This window comes from Malus sylvestris, chromosome 5 (genome assembly GCF_916048215.2).
Source record: "Malus sylvestris chromosome 5, drMalSylv7.2, whole genome shotgun sequence".
In the NCBI taxonomy this organism is placed as follows: domain Eukaryota; kingdom Viridiplantae; phylum Streptophyta; class Magnoliopsida; order Rosales; family Rosaceae; genus Malus; species Malus sylvestris.
Window position 1 is genome coordinate 8,912,159 of NC_062264.1, and position 23,502 is coordinate 8,935,660.

Consider the following 23,502-nt stretch of genomic DNA (forward strand, 5'->3'; position numbering starts at 1 on the left):
CTTATGGCATTACTTCGGAAACTGCACAACCAACATACTTAAGAAACTCAGCAATTCCGTAAACCAATTCTTCTTTCTATAAAACAAATAAGTACCGTTGCCCTGTCTGGGAAAAAGTTATTACTCAGCACTGGAGTAATTGTACTAACTTGGTACATTGACCAACTATCACTTCAAATTCGATCATAACCATCCTATGTACAAGGAAACTTGTACACATAATCCAAAGTAATATCTTTCTATTTCCACTGCGACACAGAAAATAGTTATCTCAATCCAAAGGTTTATCTCTTTCTGCCTCAATCTGCTGACCAAATAAAACTGTCGAATGGTATGATAAATCTTATTACTTTTGGAATATTGCAGAAGTTAAACAATGTACTTCGTCCAAAATTGCTTACTTTAAATCCTTAGCATTAGGCACATACTTTTTGTTTTCTTGTATCCACATACCATTTGATTCATGAATCATGTACCCATTCTTTTTCCCTCCTTTCTCTGCCTTGGTTAATTCTTAAATTTCCTCGTCAAACATTTAAATTTCGAGTACGACCTTACCAAACAGGCCTAACTTGAAATTTAACAAGTATAACTTCTTCTCGATCTTCCAATCTTAATTTTTTTTCCGTTGGTTTTCAATCCACAAGATGATACTCTTGGCAACATGCCAGACATTAATCTTACTGCAATCTTTTCACCAAGTGTATCAGCTACAACAATTCACGATCACCCTGATCGTACAATCATAATCACTAAGTAATTCAATCCACCTTTGTTGCCTCATATCAAAATCCTTCCGAGTAAACAAATATTGGAGACTCTTTTGATTTGTAAATCTTGCATTCTTATCAACATATAATGCCTTCATAACTTCATAGCAAGAATGGTAACCATGACTTCCAAGTCACCCGTAGGGTAATTCATCTCATGAGATTCCATTTGTCGTGAAACGTATGCAATCACCCTAACATTTGCATCAACATGCATCCAAGATAGCCTGGTAAGCTAAGAAATTCCGAATCTCAATTACAACTCGTGGTTGTTCCAATTCCTCAATTTCTGCTATCTTTTAAGGATTCACTTGAATACCTTAAGAATATATAACATATCCCAGAAATGCTACTTGATTCATCTAACTTTAGCATTTGCTACTTAGCATACAACCAACGTTCTCTCAATCTTTGCTTCATCGACTTAATACGTTTACATGCTCTGCTCTGGCTCAGAATATGCCAGAATATCTTCAATGAAAATGATATCAATTTATCAAAGCATTATTGGAATACTTCATCCATCAACTCATAAAACAGTATGAGTATCCATATAGCATCACCAAATTTCATAAAGACTATAACAAGTCCAGAAAAACCATCTTATGATCAACGTCACTTATAATATTCAATTGGTAGTAACCAGATCTCAATTCAATCTTTGAATCTTCGCAATTACTTCTGAGCTGGTTAAATAAACATCAGTACATCACCATGGATAACGGTTCTCGATCGTTACCAATTCCATTGTCTATAATCAATGAACGATCTCTAAGTCCATTTTCTTTCTCACCAACAAACTGGTGCTCCTCAAAAGTGTTGTACTAGGTTGAATGAAAATTTTATCAACCAATTCTTTCAAATGAATTTCCAATTCCCTTAACTCATCCTGAACCAATCTTTAACATAAATTTATACCTGGCAACAATTCAATAGTGAACCTCATATCTCTGCCTAAAGGCAATCCAGGTATACTTTCAAGGAAGACATCAAGAAAAGTCTAACCCTTTCGACATTATTCACACTACTCCAAACAACATCATTTAGCACCACATGAGCTAAGTATTTTTGACAGCCTTTCGAAAACAATCTCTTTGCTTTCACAGCATAAATAACGGCCTGACTCAATCCACTTTACATACTTACAAAAGTAATCTCTGGTCGTCCAGATCGATGGAAAGTACTGGTTTCCCGTAACATTCCGTCTTGTCACAATTATAACCAACCAATCTAATGGAACAGAATTAACTGACCCAATACATACTTTATTATTACTGAACATTCTAAATAAGTACAACACTAACATAAAATAATCTACCGGGTTGCTTGCTTAACGAATCCACGAATGAGTTATTAATATTACGGTCTGCAGCCCGCAATACTGATAAATCATCGTTGTCTCGATAAGTAGGCAACCACTCTCAAAGATATAACATTACTATTTTGTTACTCAATGCAAAATACATACACTCGTCTCAACTACATTTATTTACTACTCTCTAGGTAATAACATACATAATAAGAAATATATCAGCCGAAGTCAACTAGAATGACCAATAAGGCTGATTCAACTCTTATCTCAATAATACGTCGGCCGGATCCACTCCGCGTGGTCGGTACGGCCGAGCCTATAACTCACCAATTTCTCATGTGTCAGTCGAATCCACTTCTCATGGTCTGTACGGCTGAACATATAACTCATCAAATCTCTCTGTACTCACGGTCAATCCGACCAAACTACTAAGTCCATAACTCTGCTGAATCGACACTATGATATCATGGAAAATTGTTGAGTACAACTGATTCTAGGGACGATTCACAATTCTGTGTCCCCTCTGTTCACATAAACACATTCATAAATTTCACATTTCTCAAAGTGTTAATTTTGTACCTGCTGCACAAGGTACAATTCCTTTACTCGAGACACCTTGTCTCAAATATCTGGGATTACCAGTATATCCATCACTTTTACTCTGACCAGCGACATTAAAACCTCAGCTGGAAGAATTAACTCTAGCTTCATTTCTTTCGAAGCTCTGAATCTTTCTATATCCTTGATATGACGAATCATTAACTTTATCGTCTTCTTTTGATTCTCATTCTTTTCTTATTCCTCTTCACTCTAGCTAATCATATTCTCAGAGTCCTCAAGACTCAACAACATCTTGTACGCTCTTGGTAAGAAATACAATGGATAGTGATCACCCCAAAAATACCACTTCCCTTTTTGCCACTCAGCTTAAAACAACATAACACCTCCACCAAATTAACAACAATATCTGGATGGAACGAGGCAAGTCTGAAAACTTTCTATAATATCCCTCGATCATCACCTTCCTTGTCTCATATTTGTAAACTCTTGTTTACTACCATCGATAAATGCCGGAGGGATAAACTTTTCCTTAAACAAGTCCTTAAACAAGTATCAATCGACTGTTCCTCCGGTGACAACAAATCATATTCATGTTTCCACCAGGATACAAATTCATAACCAAAACCAGGTAGTCATCTCGACCCCCTGTCAGAAGGAAGATTCCTTTGACTTGCATAATCTGAAACATCTTTTCCAAATGGTTAAACCGTTACTTCGTTCCCTCAGGTTCATCATTTCATAAGGTGATTCAAATTCAACTCATAACCCGTCTCAAAATGTCCATTTTGATAATATACTGAATCACCATAATAATAGTTTCCCCTAACTACGTGGTTTGCTACGAGGCGGTGTAGTTCTGACAGAATTCACTAGAAACTTCTCAAGATGTCCAAGATTGCAACCATGCTCTGATACCAACTGACACACCCCGTCCCGAAGGAGGGCATGCTGGCCGTCACGTGAGAGTGACGTAACCATTTGCACAGTACGGAAGCTTTAAGATACAATTTATAAGTTGATACACCCGAAGGTGAGTTCTCATTTTGTCCAATCTGTCAGAACACCGTCGAATTCCTCGTAGTCACCACACCTTTGTGATTCCTGAACCTGGAGGGGCGCAAAACCAAAATTGAGTGGGTCAGTAAAACAATTCTTTTCCAAATCCAAACATTTCGCAAACGTTGTAACCCCTCTCCGTAAAACTTGTATACTTTCCCAGAAATGTAAAATATAAATATACATATATAATCTCAAAACTTCAAATCACTATCTCAACATTTTTCATTACAATTATGCCATGCCATGTCTAAATTCAACAGTATAATATGAATGCATCAACAATAATTATATCAGGTGCAAGAAGTAATCAACCGAAGGCCCTCTAATAGCCCTGAACGGTTGAACCTAGAGCTCAAAATCTATCACTCTCACTCTGCCGGAGTCACCTCTGTGACCTGTACGGCCTTCTGCACACAAGTTACGCTCTAGTGCTTTCTCATCAATCATCTGTGCACATAATCTAAGGTCACCCACCAGTCGAAATCTCACTAACACTCTACGACTGGCCCGTCGCACCCACTCCGCGTGGACTATACGACCAGCATCTACTTGGATCCAAGGCGAGCGTGCGATGCGGTGAATACTATAAGCACTAAACCATGGTGCAGGATTTGAGCTCAATATACATCAACATCATCATAACAATAATAATACTCACCTGATACTCACCTGTGCGTCCACCGCACCATTTCATATATATGCATCATATATCAATTCATATCATTTCATGCATGGCAATTCGATTCACATTTTTCATATAATTCTATATACTTTTCGCATACTTCTATGCATGGCATTTCAACTAATATATCTCATATACTTTTATACATTTTCATTTAAAGCATAATTTCATGCATTTTCAATTTCTGGGAAAACGGCAAGTATATATGTATACGGAAAACAAAACTGCCCACTCACAGAATACATCGACGTGTCGAAGGTCCCTGAGCCTCCCTTAGCCATGCCCAACGTCCGTATAATCCTCGCCTATACGAGAAGTAACCAAATTAACGTTATTTAACGCATAATCCCACTCTTAGCTAATAACTCCTCATATATTGCTCAAATTGGGTATATGAATATACCACTGTGACCTACACAACCTCAGGATCATCCCCATATTTTTAAAATAATTTTTTGGAGGTTTCACGCGCGCCCACGCGCCTGACGTGGCACGGACCTACGCGCCCCCCACGCGCGGCCACGTGCCATGCACACTGACGGCACAGTAACGGCAGTTAGGGAATATTCCGTTAAATCCTAGCATATTCCGTTAAATAATTAACGGCGTCAGTCACGCCGTTAGCATATTCCGTCAAAACTGACGGAATATTCCCTGTCTTCTCCGGCGAGTTGCCGGTCGCCGGCGACTGTTCGCCGGTTTCTGGAAAATTTTCAAACTTGCTATTCTCCTTCGTTTTTCATCCATTTTTCACGTAATTTATACCAAATTGAAGCCCTAATCATAACCTATCACGATGGACTAATTTTAAGCTTCAAAAACAACGGGATCAAACTTTTCAAAAATATGAAAATTCGGCCTACCTTCGAACTAGGTGATCCCGACGTCCAATTCATGCCAACGAAGCACTCCGAGCTTCCTTGGGATTTCCTTAAGCTCACTGTGAGCTTGGTTTCACCTAAAACAAAGTCAATTCGAAGATCATGAACAGTGCTCTTCACGGGAACTTTGAAACTAGGGTTTTTCCGAAGTAAAGCTTACCTGAAATGGGTACCATCGTGTTCGTGAAGTCCTCAGGATCACGATGGTAGTCTTAAATTGGACGTTCGTGGAGGTTTGATTGAGGTTGGGTGTGAGTCCGTATGTTCGAGAGTAAGAGAGAGAGTGAGAGAGTTTTCTGAGATGAAAGAAGAAAAAGAGAGAGAAGGAGTTACGGGTTTTGGGGAGGGAAATAAGGAATGGGGATCCCACGTGGCCTCTTCTCAGTCCTTAACTAAAATTAATACAATAAATGTAAACCTAATTCTAAGTTCTTATCCCACAAGATATTTTAATTAACCAAAAGTTATGAACTTAGATTGAACCAACTTCACACTTACGCACCTTGTCACGTTTAAGGTTATTTTCGTACTTTCACGTCCTCGGAATTTATAATTCCGGGACGGGCTGTGACACCAAGCTTTTTAGCCACATTTTTAAAAATTAGGATGATTAAACCACATGGCTTCAAATATGAAGACATGGGCTCAGAAGTTTGGTTATAAAAAATAGTATTATAGTCACGAAGTATTGGACTATAATCTGGGCCGAAGATGGGGTATTTATGAAGCGTAGCATTAGGAAAAGAGTTAATCCAAAAAACATTTGCAATTGCCCTATCCAGTCTCTCATGGATAATAATATTATCCTTATGACTACTACACTAAGTAAAAGGTAATCTAGTAGCATTTCAAAAAATCGAGTGTCCATCTCTTAAAAAATTTGTAAAATTTGTCATGTACATATTCAAATTTCTATCCCCTCCCACTTTCTCATCCATATTAACATTACTTTAGATGACATATTTTTGCTACTACAATCCTAATATCGATTTAAGTAAAAATTATGTTAATCAATAATTTAGTAATTCACACTAAATTACATCATGATCTCGGTCTCCTAATTATTTGATCATCAAATCATATGTAATTAGAAGTAGTTCAAGCATTCCTGGCACAAAACCAAAAAGGTGAAAATAATTTAGAGATGGCTAATACATAGAGATGCAGCAAGGTATTTATATAATATAAAGTTTGGTTAGGGAAAATGGCTATACATATGTATGCATCGATCATATCGTAACCTAAATATATTATTCAGATTGTACATAAACACATAGCAAATAATACGATTATCACTAGCAAAAGAGGATCGGTCACTAGCTTCACCAAGCGACTATTTGATGGGGATTAAGATTTTATCGGATGTTTCTACTTTTGAGCCTACTGTTTTTTATGTCTTCTTGTATCTATTTACTGCTGGTGTCGTTGTCCAATGATGAGCATATTTTATATTATATATTTAACTTTATTTTTAGTGTATTTTGGTTAATATTTTGGAATAATTTTGATACTTTGAATTGCATTTTCAATATAGGACTTTCGACTTCCTCTGGCAAACATGATCAAACAAACAGATTTTAGAGTAATTCTAGTTGGAGGACATTCGTGAGTCAATTAGCTTGATTATATCAAAATATCATATTTTTCTACTAAGCGATGATTTTCTGGCAATAAAATAAGAGAGCTTTAATGAAAAGGGCTTGGACCAACAAATATTTAACCAAAAGGGCTCAAAGTTTAATAAAAAAAAAATCATCCAAAACTATTGTCCACGGGTCAAACTTATAAGCCTAACACACTACAAATCTACACTTCTGTAAATACCCCTAAATGATTTGATATTGTCTTGACTCTTCACCAACCTCAACCCAGCACGAACCCACCATAATAACTTCCTGTCTTCCTATCAAATCGAATTCCTCCATTTCAAAAACAACCAAATCAAAGTTCAAATCAAAGTTGAAAAATGAAGCATTCATCGGAACAAAGTCGCCGAAACAAGTTCAAAAAAAAACCAAAACATAACATTGTTTCTGAAAAAAAAAAAAGCAGATACAGTGGTTGTTTTGTCTGTAAACAAACAAACACTGTATCTGGAAAGAAAATAACAAAAATCTAAAAACAATGACTTAAATTCCAAAAACAATGACTTAATTTTCAGAAATAGTGACTTATATTCCAGAAACAGTGACTTAGTTCCAGAAAACAGTCTATGTTTTAACCTTTGACTGTTTCTTTTCTTTCATGCATCAATTGATTATATTTAAGAAACATGATGTTTATTTTTCTTTGAATCCAAATACAGTGAATTTCACTATTTCTTTTCTAATTTACAGTGACTTATATTCCAGAAACAGTAACTTAGATTCCAGAAACAGTGACTTAGATTCCAGAAACAGTGTTACTTAAAATTCAGAAACAGTTTATTTTTACAGTCCAGAAACAGTGACCCATCGTTATTATTGAATAGCATGCAGATCTCAAATTTATTTTTTGGAGAAACAAACGATGAACTCCACTGAGGATGAAAAATTGAAAAACAATAACTCGAATACACTATGAATAATAACGATGATCACATTTCAACGAAATAATACCAAATATAAATTAAATAGCATGAGGATCTATATTTTGTTTCAAAGAAAAAGAAAAAGGTTTGCAAAACAACGATGAACTCCATTAACGACGAAAATCTAGAACTCAACCAAAAAAAGTTAGGGGTAAAATCAACAAATCATAATTTATTATAGTTGAGCCATTTTTAGTTGGACTATTTTAATATGAGTGTTGTACTAATCATTAAACAAAACTTATAACATGGTTTTTATAATAAAACTAAAACTTTTCAAGCCCTTTTTATTAGTTTTCCTATAAAGGAGCAATGCGCGGTGCTGGAATAATGAAGTTTTGGGCTTGAATTGCATTTTTGGAGCCCAAGATGACCTCAGATGGGTTTGTAGCCTTCTGGAGATATGTCAAAAAAAAAATATCATGAGCCAGATTTGAAGGATATTTGAGGCTAAAACGTGGCTGGACAAGTACTTGGTAGATTATCCTAGCTTAATTAGGACTTTATTTTCTAAAATATTTTATTATTGGGTAAATTACATAGTAACCCCTCAGGTTTGAGGTCTATTACAACCTCATACAACATCTTTAAAACATTTCACATTCACACATCACCTACTATTTTATTTCAAAATAATACCTCCGTTAGATTTTCCATTCATTGATCCGTTAAGAGCTGACGTGGCTGCCATATTTCTACCACGTGGCTGCCACCTGTGTGCCATGTGGCAATTTTTTTTAATTTAAAAAAAAACCTGAATCTTCTCGAAAAAATAATAATAATAAAATTTGAAAAACGCATAACCTATCCCTCCCCACCCTTCACTTTTATACCTTCCCCGCAACCCCTCCCTACCCCTCTTCTCCCTCATGAGCTGAGCCTCCCAACCACCTCCCTCTTCTCCAACTACCTCCCATCCACCAAAATCGCTCAGATCTAGTCATCGGGGACGACATCTACATCACCAAGAATGACAACACGTCATCTGGTCTATGAACCTCACTGGAAAAAGGTGAATCGCACTGCTGCCACGTCGGAGAGATTTGGAAAGACGATGTCGGCCTTGAACTTTGAGAATTGGCATTGCTAGCGTTGTATTTTGGTATTGGGTTTGACCAATTTTTGAAAAAAAAGGTCAAAAAAAATCAAATTGGAAGCTTTGACCACAATGCCAACACCCCTAGAAACATCGCCATCCTCACTGACTTGTGGTGGTCCAGAACCGCGCACACCATACACCATAGCCATCCTCACCGACTCTGGATGTGTCAACAGTGGTAGTTGTGTCCGTGTAGGGGTTTGAAATTGGGGGAAAGGCAACGGAGCCTATGTGGATTCGGTGAGATGAGATAGAGTGATGAGGGATGATGGGTTTTGGGTTGTTGGGGGATGAGGTTGGGTTGGCGGCAGAGAGATGAGAGAGCTTTGCAACGAGGGATTTAGATTTGGATTTTTTTTGTTTGTTGAGATTTGAATAAATTGATTTGGTTGTTGGTTTGGGTCACAAGGAGGGCATCCTGCCATTTCTTAGATTGGGCACGATTGCAAGGTTGAGGTCGTGGTAGGAACGGATGAAGGCTTGAAAAGGGTCGATGGAATTGGGGCGAGGTGTGGAGTTTGGATGGGAGGGGAATTGAAGAGGGCGTCGCGGGGGTGGAGCTGGAGGAAGAAGGCAGAGGAGTTGAGGGGTTGGGATTCCTGGATTGGGATTCTAGTGGTTGGAGGGACTCTAGGTCGAATGAAGGGAGGTGAAGAGAGTGGAGGAGATGGAGGTGGTTAGGAGGCTCGAGAGGAAGAAGAGGGGTAGGGAGAGGTTGCAGGGAAGGTGGGGTGGGTTCTGCGTTTTTCAATTTTTTTTTTTTTTGTTGAGAAGATTCAGGTTTTTTTTTTTAAATTAAAAAAAAAATTTACCACGTGGCACACAGGTGGTAGCCACGTGGTACAAATGTGGTAGTCACGTCAACTCTTAACGGATCAATGGATGGAAAATCTAACGGATGTATTATTTTGAAATAAAATAGTAGTTAAGGTATGAAAGTGAAATGTTTTAAAGATTTTGTATGAGGTTGTAGTAGACATCAAACCTGAGGGGTTACTATGTAATTTACCCTTTATTATTATTCTTAGCCCTGGTTTGGCATTGAAGTGCTTAAAAAAAGGCTGCTTATTTTTAAAGTTTTTATGTTGAAGGTGTTTGGTAAACTAAAAAAAAATGGATTATTTTGGAAGCTGCTGTGATTGACAGCTGAAATCATCATAAAAGTTGAAGTAGCTAAATGTTGCTTTACAAAATTGGCTTTTCTTTTTTCAAAGCACGCAGAGCTACAGTGCATCTTTCATGAAACTTTCTAATGTCCAATAACACCCTCGAACCAAAAACGTCTTCGCCGATCTCCATAGTCTTAGCTGATCTTCATTGTCTCTCGAACCAGAAACGGCTCCATCTGCCATCTTCTCTGATCACCAAACCAGAAACGGCTTCGCCGATCTCCCCCTCGAACCCAACCCTTCTTTGCTTCATATTGATTTCTCTCTCTCCAACGAGACCCGATGGATCTGTCTCCATCATCAACGCATGAACCCACAACCTTTTGTTCGAAAGATTTGGAGTTCGTCTGAATTTGGATTTGGGTTTTAGAAAGGCATCTTTTGGTATCTGACATGATGAGGCAGAAAGGTTTATGGATTGGAACAAGAAGGATTGGAGGTGGAGTTTTTGTCGGGTAAAAAAAGGTTGAAGGGGAAGGACGATGGAGTAGGATTGAAGCTTGTTGTAGAAGCATCATCTCAGATTCTGATTTCTGTCCGTCTCTCTCACTCTCAAACTCTCAGTTTTACCTTCATTCGTTGCACCTGATTAGGGTTTCGTTTATTTTCCTGAATTCCATCCATGGAGAAAGTCCGAAGAGCATTGCACGCTGGTTCTTGGTACACCGACAATCATCAGTCTCTCTCTCCTTGAATACAAGAAGCTGAATTAGTGATTTGGGTCGACAGTAAAACTAAAAAGTCATAAGATTTGGAGCTTATCGAAGAAGCCAACACCAGAACCTAAAGTATATTTAGTAATTCACCTTTATTTGTTAAGAAAATTAAATTAATAGCACATCTAACATTATACATTTTTTGGTCATTTCACACAGTCATAGCTGTTTTATATAAAAGATTACCAAACACTATCATACTGCTTTTTTTTTTCCAAAAGCACTTTTACACAAAAAATTACCAAACACTCAGCTGCTTTATTTCACAGCTACTTATTCTCACAGCACAGCAGAAATAGTTTTTTTTCAAAGCACATCAATACCAAACCAGCCTTTAGTTTCCTAGTTGGAAAAAAGAACCTGGTTTTTGGGGATTGTGTGATGGCATAACAGGTTATATTGCTTTGCCATTCTTAGTTTTTAGCTACGTTTTCTTTTATGCAACTTTGGAGACATTGAGAATTGCTAGAGTTGGAGATTTTCTACTTTAAGTTGTTTTCAATCATTTTCTTAATAATAATATTTTCTTTGATTTTTATTATGAGTATGTGTAACTAATCCGTTTTGTTAGGGCAAAGCCTTAAGCCTTAGCATGAATACGTAATTTTTATTTAATTGCTTATGATTGATTGCATGTCTACTTTGAATTATTAATCACCGTGATTAAAACTATCTAATTGTCTTAATGCTTGATCACCATTAGAATATTTAGAAAAGTAATTTGATGCAATCTTGGTCGGAAGGTTCCCTGAAATTGGCAATGGATTCTTGTGATTAATAATTGTAATTTCACTTAAGATGAACACCATATCTTATGGGTTGCATGGGTTTTCAAATGGTTTTCATAGAACTTATTGAGTCTCTCATGTTCATATTTGATCCGAACGTCTGGACGGATGGCATGTTAGATATACGTTCTATGTTGGAGGTTCCAAGTAGAATATATATTAGGAAAACATAATCTTCAAAGTGGCATGTATAGATCATAAGTAATTGTTAAAAGTTCATAGGATTGCTAGGTGATGGTGGAACCCTAGTGCTTTCTTAATTTTATTTCTCCAAAACTTTTCCTTTTCTTTCAACTTTAATATTGCAGATTGTTTTATTTTTATTAATTAAATTCGTTTTATTAAATTAGGTCATAAAAATCAATTACCTCAATTTTCTCCTTTACAACAAATCGGAATTTGATTTGCTTCAATTTATTTAATAATCCTTGTGGAGAACGACCTTAAGATCTGTTTATACTACAATAACCTTGTCATTCTTGCAAGTAATATAGGATTTTTAAACCCTTTTGCATGTGTAGTAAATTCTCTATCATCCAACCCTACCATGTTTGTGGATTTCACATCTACGGTGGTGGGTTTAGTTCAAGGGTCATGTTTGACCCATCTTTGATCGATTGAGGATGATGCCGGTTGTTGGCTCTTGTTGGATGCTACAACACCATCATCTCAAGATCTACTATCAAGGATTCGGTCTCCTCTTTGATGCTCGGGCCTCTGCTGGTGGCGGTAACAGGAAGGTTGCAGAAGATGTTAAGGTTTCTTTGTCTTTTGGTTTTTTCTGTTATGGGCTCCAATGTCTGAATTGGGCTCTTACTTTTACATTTGGATCCCATATGGATCCAAATTGTAAGGATCCTCACATCTTAGTCATTCATCGTATATCATGCGATCAGAAATAATTTGATTTTCTTTATTTAAAATTAAACACAAATAGTACCTGATGAAAATTGGTCACACGATGTATGGTGAACGGTTAGGATGTGAGGATCCCTAGGATCCCCACAAAGAGGATCCCTAGGATCCTCTTCCCTTACTTTTGTTTATATGGAGGGTCCAATCCAATGTCTTGTGCTTACTTTTGTATTTGGACCTTCTTTACTATAATTTTTCTTTGTTGGTAATGAAGTTACCCTTTGACCGCAAAAAAAAAAAAAAAAAAAAGGATCGATCAACTAACACGGCCAATAATCATATAGTTCGGTAGTTTTTATTTTTTATTTTTGTTATTATGTACAAGCGATACTATTTACTATGATACCCCGCCCTAAATTTGTCGTATTTTTTATATTATCGAATGTATGTAATTACCAAATTGCTCTTGAGGCATGAACGTTGACTTTTGTTGACCATCTCAACGTAACGCATATGACTAATTTTCTTAGTTTATTCTTATTGTACTCATCGCCACGTACGCGTGGGTGTGAACATATTCGAATTTGGACTTGTAACAAAGATTTTACGTTACGAAACTTCGAACATTTTTCAAATATTTCATGTTTCGTCTTTAGTGACCTCAATGTGTGAACTGGGGCCCACAATGGATTCTTGTCCCCTAATCCCCTCCTTTTTCCCCCGTGACCCTCTCTTCGCTCTTCCCTTTATTATTTTCTGAAAAATCTCTCTCTAAGCTTTCTCTCTCAGCCTTCTCCTTTCTCTCTCAAACCAGCCCTTCTCGAGGGCACCACAAGCACATAACAACAAACAACAATAACTATGACTACACCACCACCGTCCCTTGTAGTTCCTGCGAGTTCTTGAACCAAAAAAGAAAAGAAAAATCATTTGAAAACCCTCCCTAAACTGCATTGTGCAAGGAACTTCTCTGGCGAATTCTCGCCATTTCCAGCGAAGGTAAGCCTCGAATTTGGTCCCTGTCATTGTAGATTGTGTCTAGGTTCACAATTAGTAAGTTTTTTGGTGGTGTAGGAGCACCACCAAAAAACTTCTGTCGTCGAAACGGCTGTGATCAAATTTTTTCTGGAAACCAGCTGAAAGAACTTGCATGAGATCTTCTGGCAGTAAACTGGCTGTTAGGCCGTGAGTAAACCACCATTTGGTAAACCAAGATGGGAAGTTGAGCCTGAAACTTCTATCTAAAGTAATAAATCATGAATGACTAGAGTTAGTTGTTTGATGAAGAAAAATATTGGTCCAGGCTTGGATGTAATCATAATAATTGTAGTGATTGTTGAGGGGAGAACATTTTGGGTACGAAGGGGTTTGGTTTGATAGAGGGCGATTCCCCATTTTGGTTCGATAAGAAATTTTTCGATGTGGAGAGGGAATGATAAAAGATTTTATTTTCATGAGTATTGCTGAAGATTGGTTTTATTGCAATGCTTTCTATCTCACTGAGAATGGCTTGGTAGTATTTGAGAGTTTTGAAAGATTCAGTTAGAAGATAATGAAAGTTCTGAGGAAGGATAATTTTGGCTATTTTTTTTGGGGATTGTTTTTTATCAATATTGCAAGGAATGCTAAAGAGGTATTCCATTGGGTTTTTCTTAACATAAGGAGATGTTTTAGCAAAGCTAGGTGTTCTAGGTGTTGAAGGTGATGGCATTGATGAATAAGGGTCATAGGGACTGGCTAATGCCGTTTGGTAGTTAGGTCGAGGTTGATGGTAATTTAGCCTGAGGGAGTGAAACGATTGGTAATAGCTAAGGCCGATGAGGAATCGGGAATAGATTCCTGTTTTACTGGTGGTGGTGGTAGAGTGGCTGGAAGCTTTCTCTGGTTATTGCTTCTGTCTGTCATTCTTCCCCTGCAAAAATTCTCTAGTTAGGAAGTCAGGGATGCTATTGTGGCTGCCTTTAATGTATTCGATATCAAAATAAAAAATACTTAATATGGCTTGCCACCGTGCAAAAATTTGCTTTGATGCAATGTTTTGAACATCTTTTTGTAAAACATGTTTTGCAGATTTGCAATCGACTCGGACTAAAATTTTTTGATTTAATAGATCATCTTGAAATTTGCTAAGGCATAATACTATATATAATATCTCTTTCTTAATAGTACTATAATTACATTGTGCTGGATTCCATACTCCTGAGTGGAAACGAACAATTTGTTCAGGAAATTCGAAAGAAGTTAACTGCTTGAGGATACCTCCATAAACAATATCAGAAGCATCGGTTTCAACTATTTTAAATGAGTTGGGAGTTGGAATGCCAATGCAGGGCAAAGTCTTGACATGAGTTTTAATCTGTTTGATGATAGAAGTATGAATGGTAGACCATGCTGGAGGATTACTCTTAAGAAGATCACATAATGGTTTACATTGTTGACGAATATGAGGATAAAATTCAGATACATAATTTAAAGATCCAAGGAATCGCTGCAGTTGAGTTTTGTTAGTAATCTGATCATGAAATTTATCAGCAAATTGGATAACTCTATCAATTGGTTGAATGGTAGATTAATGAGTATTGTATCCTAAAAATCTAATGTTGGTTTGAAACAATTTAATCTTAGATGCAGAAACAACTAATCCATTGGACTTAATTATTCTAGCAAACAGATGCAAATGTTTCCAATGCTCGTCTATTGACTTTGAATAAATAAGAACATCATCAATGTAAACAATTGAAAAATGGCTATATTGATTAAAAATCTCATTCATAATGTTTTTTAAGTTCACTTGGAGCATTCTTAAAGCCGAAAGACATTACATTCCATTCATAATGACCGAAATGGGTTACGAAAGCTATTTTATACTTAGCATTTTCATGAATTTGGATTTGCCAAAAGCCGGATTTCATATCAAATTTTGAAAAAAAAAAATTGCTTGAGAAAGTCTCTTTATTAAATCTCTTTTGTTGGGAATTGGATACCGAATCTATTCCAAAACTCCATTCAAAGGTTTGTAGTTAATAACTAATCTGGAAGTTTCTCTTTCTAATTCTACATTCTTTTGAAAATAAAATGCAGGGCATGACCATGGAGATTTACTTTTCCTAATAATGCCTTTATTAAGAAGTTCTTGTATTTCTGTTTTGCAGAATTCCAAAACTTCTTAACTCATTTGAATTGGTCTGGCTTTGGTTGAGATTTTAGATTCATTAAATTCCTTTATGTAAGGAAGTTTAACAATATGTTGTTTTCTGTGCCAAAAGGCGTTGGGAATGTCAAAATAGATATCATTAACAAGTTTCTTTTGAAAATTATTAATGGTTTCTAACAAAGATTTATTTGTTAGCTGTTCTTCAATTCGTTTATGATTAATTTCTTCCTTTAAGAAATTAATTTGTTGTGTTTTGTGTGTAATCAAATTAATGGATTGCGAAATGCTATCCTTTTGAAGATGTCTTAATTTTTTGAGATATGTTTTCTTACAGAACTCAAATTTGACTTTTTGGCCTAAAACATGGGTGGTAATCCTATTATGACGAACCTTAAAAGGATATATGAGTGCCATGAAAAGAAGTCCTAAAATGACTGGATCAGAAATATTTTTGATCAAAACAAAAGGAGTTTTAAAACAAATATTGTTTTGGAAAACATGCGTTTTAGGTATTTCCTAATTTAATTGCACCGGTGATTGGTTAGCAACACTAAGTATTTCTGATAACTTATGAAAATACTTAGTAGATATTAACCCTTCTTGAATACAATTCAAGTCTGCACCTGAATCTATTAAAGCAATGGTTTCTAAATGAAAATCTTCAATTATTTTCTTAATTTTAGAATACCATTTCTGGATTCTTATATTGTCTAAAAGACCTAAAACTAAGTCTTGTGTGAATTTTTTGCTCGAATGAGCATCCGAGTTATGACCTGAAAAAGAATTGCTTTGTTCTTCAAGTGTTTGGGTTTGAACTCTATTGAGGTGCGTACGAATTTCTATGTTTTCGGACTTTAGAAATCTAACTTCGTCTTTGATTTTATGAACTTCGCGTTGGAGATCTTTGATTGTAATTTCTTTCTTAGTCTTATTGAACCTTTCTAAGGTTGTGCTAAGAGAGAGTTTTGGAGTTGATTGGATTTGGCTAGTGCCAGGTTCGTCAGAAGAAACTAACTTCTTTAGTTTATTGAGATAGAAATATTTAAGTTCAGGGTTATCGACTTTACTTATTAATTCGATCAGAAGATCTTCTTGCTCTTTTTGTTTATTAAGAACTGAGATTTTATTACAGCAAGCATCGGTACATCCGACCTTGATGTCTGAAGATGAACTGTTACTTGAAGAGTTGTTGTCAGAAGAGAATAATTCCAAATCATCTTCTGATTGACTATGGTCTGTGTTCCTAAGTTCTAAAACTTGGATTAGCTGAAGTTTCTTTTCCTCAGAGATCTTCAACTGGTTGATTGTTTTCTTGACATGACATTTGTTGGCATAAGGGCCAAATTTGCCACACTTGTAGCAATTTCCTTTTTGTTCTGTATTTTTGGAGTGGATTTTCCCCAAAGGTTTTCTCTTCCACTTGTTTGATTTTGGTTTATCATAAAACTTATTAGTTTCAAAGATTTTGTTTTAATATTTATTGTATTTGAAATGTCTCCTACTGGAGTACTTGGTTGGATACCTATTATAGGTATCTGTCCTTTTCTTTTTGTTGGAGTGAGCTATAGGAGGTAATCCACATTGCTCACAGAACGTGCCTAATTCGTATTTAGCGATGAATTTATCTTTGTTAACTTGTTTTGAAATTTTCATATCTATACACATTTTCAAGCCTTCCTTCTATATAATATTAATTATATTTCCATAAGTAAGAGTATGATATGATATGATACGTTCTTCGTTTACTAAAACATTTCTGATTTTATGTGCAAAAGGATTTGATAATCCATTTATAATTTTTTCTTTCCAAAATGGTTGATTACTGTCTTCTTTGAGCATGACTCTAGACATGAACACATCTTTGTACCATCTAAAGTCGCTTAGAGTTGGACATCTCAGATTGCTGAGTTGATTATGAATCCTAGAGGTGACATTACTAGGTGTTCCTACGAAATGTTTTACGATTGTGAAAAGCAATGTGTTAATTGCGTCTGGGACACCTTGTCCAATGTGTTCATCAAAAATGGGTATTCCTTCTTCATCTTTTTTAACAGCGTTTTTTATTTCATTTCTAGACTGTTCAGTGAGATATTTCTCCCCTCAGGAATGAAGCATTCCTGTAAATCCAGTGACCAAGAGGTCGACAACTTGTGGTTGGCTGATATTATGGTTGGTAATATAGTTATTAGCAACCATAGAGATATGTTGGAGTTTGTTGAGAAGTTCTTGTTCTGACAAACCATCTATATTTCATTCATAGAGTTTATCAGAAGAGACTGAGAATTGATTTTGGATATTTCGTTCTTCAAATTGAATATTTGGAGGAGTTGATCTGGGATACCAATTCTTGGTAAGAGATGTTGGATTGACTCGTCTATCGATAACTCTTTTGAGTTCAAAATTTTGAATAGCTTGTTCAACTTTTCGGATAGAATCTGAATCATTTTCGGACTCAGAGGATGATGAAGATATTTCTAATTGGGATTCATTAGGATGTTTTAAAACATGAACTGCTTTTTCTTGTTTTAATTCTAATAACATTTGATCAATTTTTTGACTTGTGGAGGTTGTTTTTAAGGCTACTGCCTTTGAAGAGGATTCTGGGAAGTTAACCAGGGGTTTTTCCCTGATTATTGATTTTGGTTAAGAAAGTTTGTCAATTTTAGTTTCAATTTTATCTAGTTGTTTACCAATTGTATGGAGACTTTGATTGGTAAATTTTTTTGTTCAATGGCTGGTTTAACTCCTGCATCTTCCTTGGGAAGTTTAAAAGGAGTTGCTGAAATTTGCGTATTTGCAGTAGTGATGAGAATTGTTTCTTGTGGAGGATGACTAGAGGAGACAGTAATTTTGTCTTCTTTAAGCCAATTTTCTTTGGTTATTACTTTTAATTTGTTTTCAGACTTATTGTACTTTTCAACATAATCGAAGAAAAATACTTCAAATCTGTGGGTTTCCATAAAATTATTCTATTTTTTTATAGATTTCTAATTTTTCTTCTTGTGTATATTTATTTATGAAGATATTCATTCTGGGAATATTTTTTGTGGCTACAATACCAGCATTAAGCATTTTACTATTCTTTTTAAATGGTTTATTTAAAACTAAAAGTTGATGGTTAATCTAACCTGCTTTGAAATCAGATTCTGTTTGTTCTCATTGATCTTGGGTATGACGTTGGTATCTTGGATGTGTGACTTGAGAAGTTGTTTCTATTGATTTTAGCTTGATATTAATTAAATCATTAATTAATTCTTGTTGAGTAATAGATGAATTGGTTTCTACCGCTTTAAATTTCCTATTGGCTAATGAATTGATTAATTCTTGATCCTGACCCATCTTATCGGTTGGTATGGATCCAGAAAAAGAATTTCTGCTAGGAGCAAAGGATCTATGAGACTGGGTAGACTCACAAGACTTTCTGGCTAGACAATCAAAGTTAATTTTAACCATTTCGTCAAAGTATTATTCTATGTTGTCTAGATTGACTAGACTGTTTTGGATGGCTACTGGCTTACTTTCATTAATCAAACACCAATATGAAGGTAGACTGATATCTGACCACCTAATGGTTTTGGGAACTTTAATGTTTGCATTTTCTTGGTTGGTTTGGTTAAGAGTGTATGATCTCTAAGATTTTTGGTTAAGGCCTGGAAATTCATATTTGTGCCAGTGACTTTGTAGTAGACTCGATAGATTAAAGCCAAGAGCTGTGTTCCTTCAAGAACTTGATATCCTGAAGTTTTGATGTTTAATGTGAGTGCTTTCAACATATGAGGATCTGAAAGATTTATGGTAAGATCTGAAAAACAATCAAAGTGGATATGTCCATTGTAAAGACTAGATTCAATCATTCCAAGTATAATATCACTAAAATCAGTGAATCTAGCATCTCGGAGACATAACAAAATAGAGGGATTAAGACCTCTACGTGTTAAAGGTTTTACGGCTATTTAGGCTAAGCCTATATGAATGTAGTTATGACCATATTTCCTATGAGATTTAATCTGATCTGCAATGAATAATTGACAAGTTTCATGTTATTTACTAAGAGCATAAGTTTTTTCAACTGTTTTGACATGGTGTTCACTTCTAAATGAGGTTACTGCCCATTTCTTTTTGTAAATCTTTTTACTTGAAACTTTGGGGATGTTCCAATCTCCAAAGTCGACACTATCATCAATTTGAAAATCAAGTTTTTGGTCTTTATTAACTATATCTGGAATTGTGCCTAAACTGGATCTAAAACTAGTGTTGGCCATTGAATTAGATCTAAATAATCTACTCATAAAGTTCACAATACAAACAATCAAAATACAGAAAACTTAGATGCGTTACCTTCCTCGCGTATTCACTAAACTCCTTCCCCGCTCATGCCTCTTCTAGGACTTATTGTTTGGAACACGCCTTACTGTTTAGTTGGGGAGTTGAACAGACAAACTTAGAAGATTAACAAACAACATAGACTGTAAAAATGAAAGGCTGCAAATGAAAGTAATGTTTTTTCAGACAAGTTAATGGAAGTAATTTGTTGTCACTTAGTATTACGATCTAGTGATATTCATCTTAAAATGGAAGTAATAGTTGTATAGTAAATAGATATTATAAATGTTGAATTCTATGTTGAATGTTAGATTATGATTTCTTGTTAAACGTTGAATTATATGTTTAAGATAAAATTTATAAATATATATATTTTTTAAATAAAATATATTTAGTAATTCACCTTTATTTATTAAGAAAATTAAATTAATAGCACATCTAGTATTATGCCATTTTTAATCATTTCACATCGTCACAGCTATTTTACATTAAAGTTTACCAAACACTATAATACTGCTATTTTTGCAAAAGCACTTTTACAAAAGAATTTCACCATATTCACGGAAACAGTTTTATTTTCATAGCCTATCAATACCAAACCAACCCAGCTGTAAAAGCCAATTATATCAACCAAAAACCCTAAACCTCTCCCGCCCCCGCAATTAGGCACTCTCTCCTCCCTTTCTCTGTGTTTCTCTTTCCCCCGTGGTTGTCGAAGACTAAGAAACATTCGGACACGCGAAGCACAGTTAGGGTAAATCAAAATGATCATCCCAGTGCGCTGTTTCACCTGCGGCAAGGTACCCCCAACTCGCCCTTAACCTAACCCTAGGCCTAGGGTTTTCTGCTCCTCTAATTTCATTCAGCGTTTCGATAGGGTTGAATTTGGGGATGATTGAATAATTGGTGGTTTATATGTTTAATTTTAGGTTATCGGAAACAAGTGGGATACGTATCTCGACCTGCTGCAGGCCGATTACACTGAAGGGTGAGTTGTTCAATTTTCAGGTGTTTTCCCCCGATTTTTAAAATTCAATAATATCAAAGATTCTTGCTTTGTTTATGCTAATGGTGGAGAACGTGCATAAAGTTTATGGTCGTTCCATGTTGTGAATTGCACAATATAATGTCAAAAACCAGTTCTGTAATGCCTGGCATAAGCATAGCCTAGGGTTTAATTGGGTTGATTATGAGGGGCTTATGATGATATGTGTGTTGTACGAGTGGCGGAAAAAGACATACTAAAATAAGCTTAATAGTGATATGGATACGAGGTTTTTCGATGACCAATGCTAGTTTTTCAGTTCTTAGTAATCAGTCGGGTGTAGTTTATAGATCCTTGAATGGTGCATTACCTGATTCCATTATTTTTATTATTGCATATGCGTGCATAATAGAGTAGGCCCTATAATGACAAGGATAAGAGGTTTCTCAACGAGCAATGCTCATTTTTCAGTTTTGACTGAGTAATCAGTCGTGTAGTTTATAGATCCTTGAACGGTGCTGTTTCCCTTATTTTTACTGTTTCATCTGTGTGCATAATAAAATAGGCCTTGTAATGACATGGATATTGGATAAGAGGTTTCCCGACAGGCAATGCTCATTTTTCAATTTTGACAGACTAATTAGTTGGGTGTAGTTTATCGATCCTTGAGTGGTGCATTATCTGTTCCCATTATTTTTCCTGTTGCATCTGTGCGCATAATAAAGTAGGCCTTGTGATGACATGGATAAGAGGTTTGTCGACGGGAAATGCTCATTTTTCAGTTTTGACAGACTAATCAGTTGGGTTTAGTTTATAGATCCTTGAACAGTGTGTAATTTGTTTCCAATATTTTTACTGTTGCATCTGCGTGGGTAATAAAATAGGCCTTGTAACGACATGGATAAGAGGTTTCTCGACAGGCCATGCTCATTTTTCTGTTTTGACAGACTAATCAGTTACGTGTAGTTTATCGATCCTTGAATGGTGCATATCTGTTTCCAACAATTTTACTGTTGCATCTGCGTGCATAATAAAATAGGCTTTATAATGACATGGATAAGAGGCTTCTTGATGAGTAGCAATGCTCGTTTTTCAGTTTTACAGTAATTTATATATCCTTGAACGGTGAATCTGTTTCCGTTATTTGTACTGTTGCATCTGCATGCGTAATAAAATAGGCTTTTAAATGACATGGGCACGAGGTTTCTTGATGGGCAGTGCTCATTTTTCAGTTTTTACAGAGTAATCATTTGGGTGTAGTTTATATAGATTCTTGAATGATGAATAATATGTTTCCAATATTTTTTCTTTTGAATCCGTGTGCATACAAATGTGTGCATATTGGAGTTTAACGTGCAGACAAATAGCTATGAGTAATTTTAAAAGTGTACTCTTCCCTGGTTGTAGACAGCCAGGCTGAAGTGTAGGAATAAACCTATCAGTTTGTCCCGGAAGAAAATTTACTTACTGGTTTGAATCTTCTGGATACAGAGATGCACTTGATGCATTGGGTCTGGTCCGCTACTGTTGCCGGCGTATGCTTATGACTCATGTTGATCTTATCGAGAAGCTTCTCAACTACAATAGTAATCTCTCACGCACACTCTCTCCCTCCCTCCCTCTCTCTCTGCACATGCACAAAATCTACTACAAGGGTGTCCAATAAATTTATGTACTGACACGGTGACACTACGTTTTGTTACAGCTTTGGAGAAGTCTGATGCCAGTTGAGGAAGCTCGGTGTAACAAGTGCCAGATGCTCGTTTGATGTGACCTTTGTCAAGTGTCTTTGTGTGGTAAATGTTCCGTGCTGTTTTGTCTGGATCATGATCGATCCTTATTACCATACTTGGAAACTTGGAATGTCTAATAGGATTATCTCTATGTAGGGAGATACTTATGCATGCACTTGAGGCGTTTATGTTGCTGCACTAGTTTATGAACTTATTAAATAGAATGAAAGACTGAATGCTTCTAACAAACAATAGTGTTATTGTTAGCGTTGCTTGATTTAAAATGATTATGGTATGCATACATTTGTCTTGCATATAACTTTGTTCTGGTTTTTTCATCATGCTACTATAGATGCAGGATTTCTATGTTTAGGTTCCAGGAACATGGTTTGAATTGCTCTTAGTCACAGGGGATAGGTTTTAGAAAAATGGTGGAATGCTGGGGAAAGAAACAAGCCAGGAACACGGTTGTACCTTATATCTTGTTGTTTTTCTCCACCTCCTTGACTCATTCTCTCCTTAACTCATTCTCCCTTCTCATTCTTAGAAAGGATGAGGTATCACTAGGGCATTAGGTGTTGACACCGAGAAACAGTTCTCGTGTTTATTGTTCTCTCCTTTTTCAAGGCTCTTTGGCTACGTGATATATGTTTTCTTCTGAGAAATTTAAATGTTCTTTTTGTGAAAAAAAAAAAGTAATGCTAAGTGGAATAATTGGTGTTTTCTTACCTGTTAGAATTACAGTTATCGTTACTGGCACTCCGGAATGGTCATCTAGTATTCGCTCTCATATTTTTTGACACCAGGTAGAGCAGGACTAGTTTGAAGTGCAGATAGCAGCTTCCT

The 23,502-nt window shown here is 35.9% G+C and overlaps 1 protein-coding gene and 1 long non-coding RNA gene across 2 annotated transcripts; one reads left to right on the forward strand and one right to left on the reverse strand.

Annotated features, from left to right (window-relative positions):
* Nucleotides 1–3,494: 3,494 nt before the first annotated feature.
* On the reverse strand, nt 3,495–5,376 carry LOC126620942 (uncharacterized). Its single transcript, XR_007622739.1, has 2 exons — nt 4,621–5,376; nt 3,495–3,750 (listed from the first exon to the last, which is right to left on the reverse strand). It is a non-coding gene; the product is annotated as an uncharacterized LOC126620942 (long non-coding RNA).
* A 15,184-nt stretch (nt 5,377–20,560) lies between these two features.
* Nucleotides 20,561–22,908, forward strand: LOC126624824 (DNA-directed RNA polymerase subunit 10-like protein). Its single transcript, XM_050293935.1, has 4 exons — nt 20,561–20,738; nt 20,868–20,926; nt 22,415–22,509; nt 22,629–22,908. The coding sequence occupies exons 1-4, from the start codon at nt 20,703–20,705 to the stop codon at nt 22,652–22,654; spliced, it is 216 nt and encodes a 71-aa protein (XP_050149892.1). The 5' UTR covers nt 20,561–20,702; the 3' UTR covers nt 22,655–22,908.
* Nucleotides 22,909–23,502: the final 594 nt, after the last annotated feature.

Bases quoted from the DNA above. Each gene is read 5' to 3' on its own strand.
- LOC126624824 (XM_050293935.1), top strand. From the start codon at position 20,703: ATGATCATCCCAGTGCGCTGTTTCACCTGCGGCAAG. The intron at 20,739-20,867 runs GTACCCCCAACT...GTTTAATTTTAG, and splicing joins GCTGTTTCACCTGCGGCAAG to GTTATCGGAAACAAGTGGGA. The intron at 20,927-22,414 runs GTGAGTTGTTCA...TTCTGGATACAG, and splicing joins CAGGCCGATTACACTGAAGG to AGATGCACTTGATGCATTGG.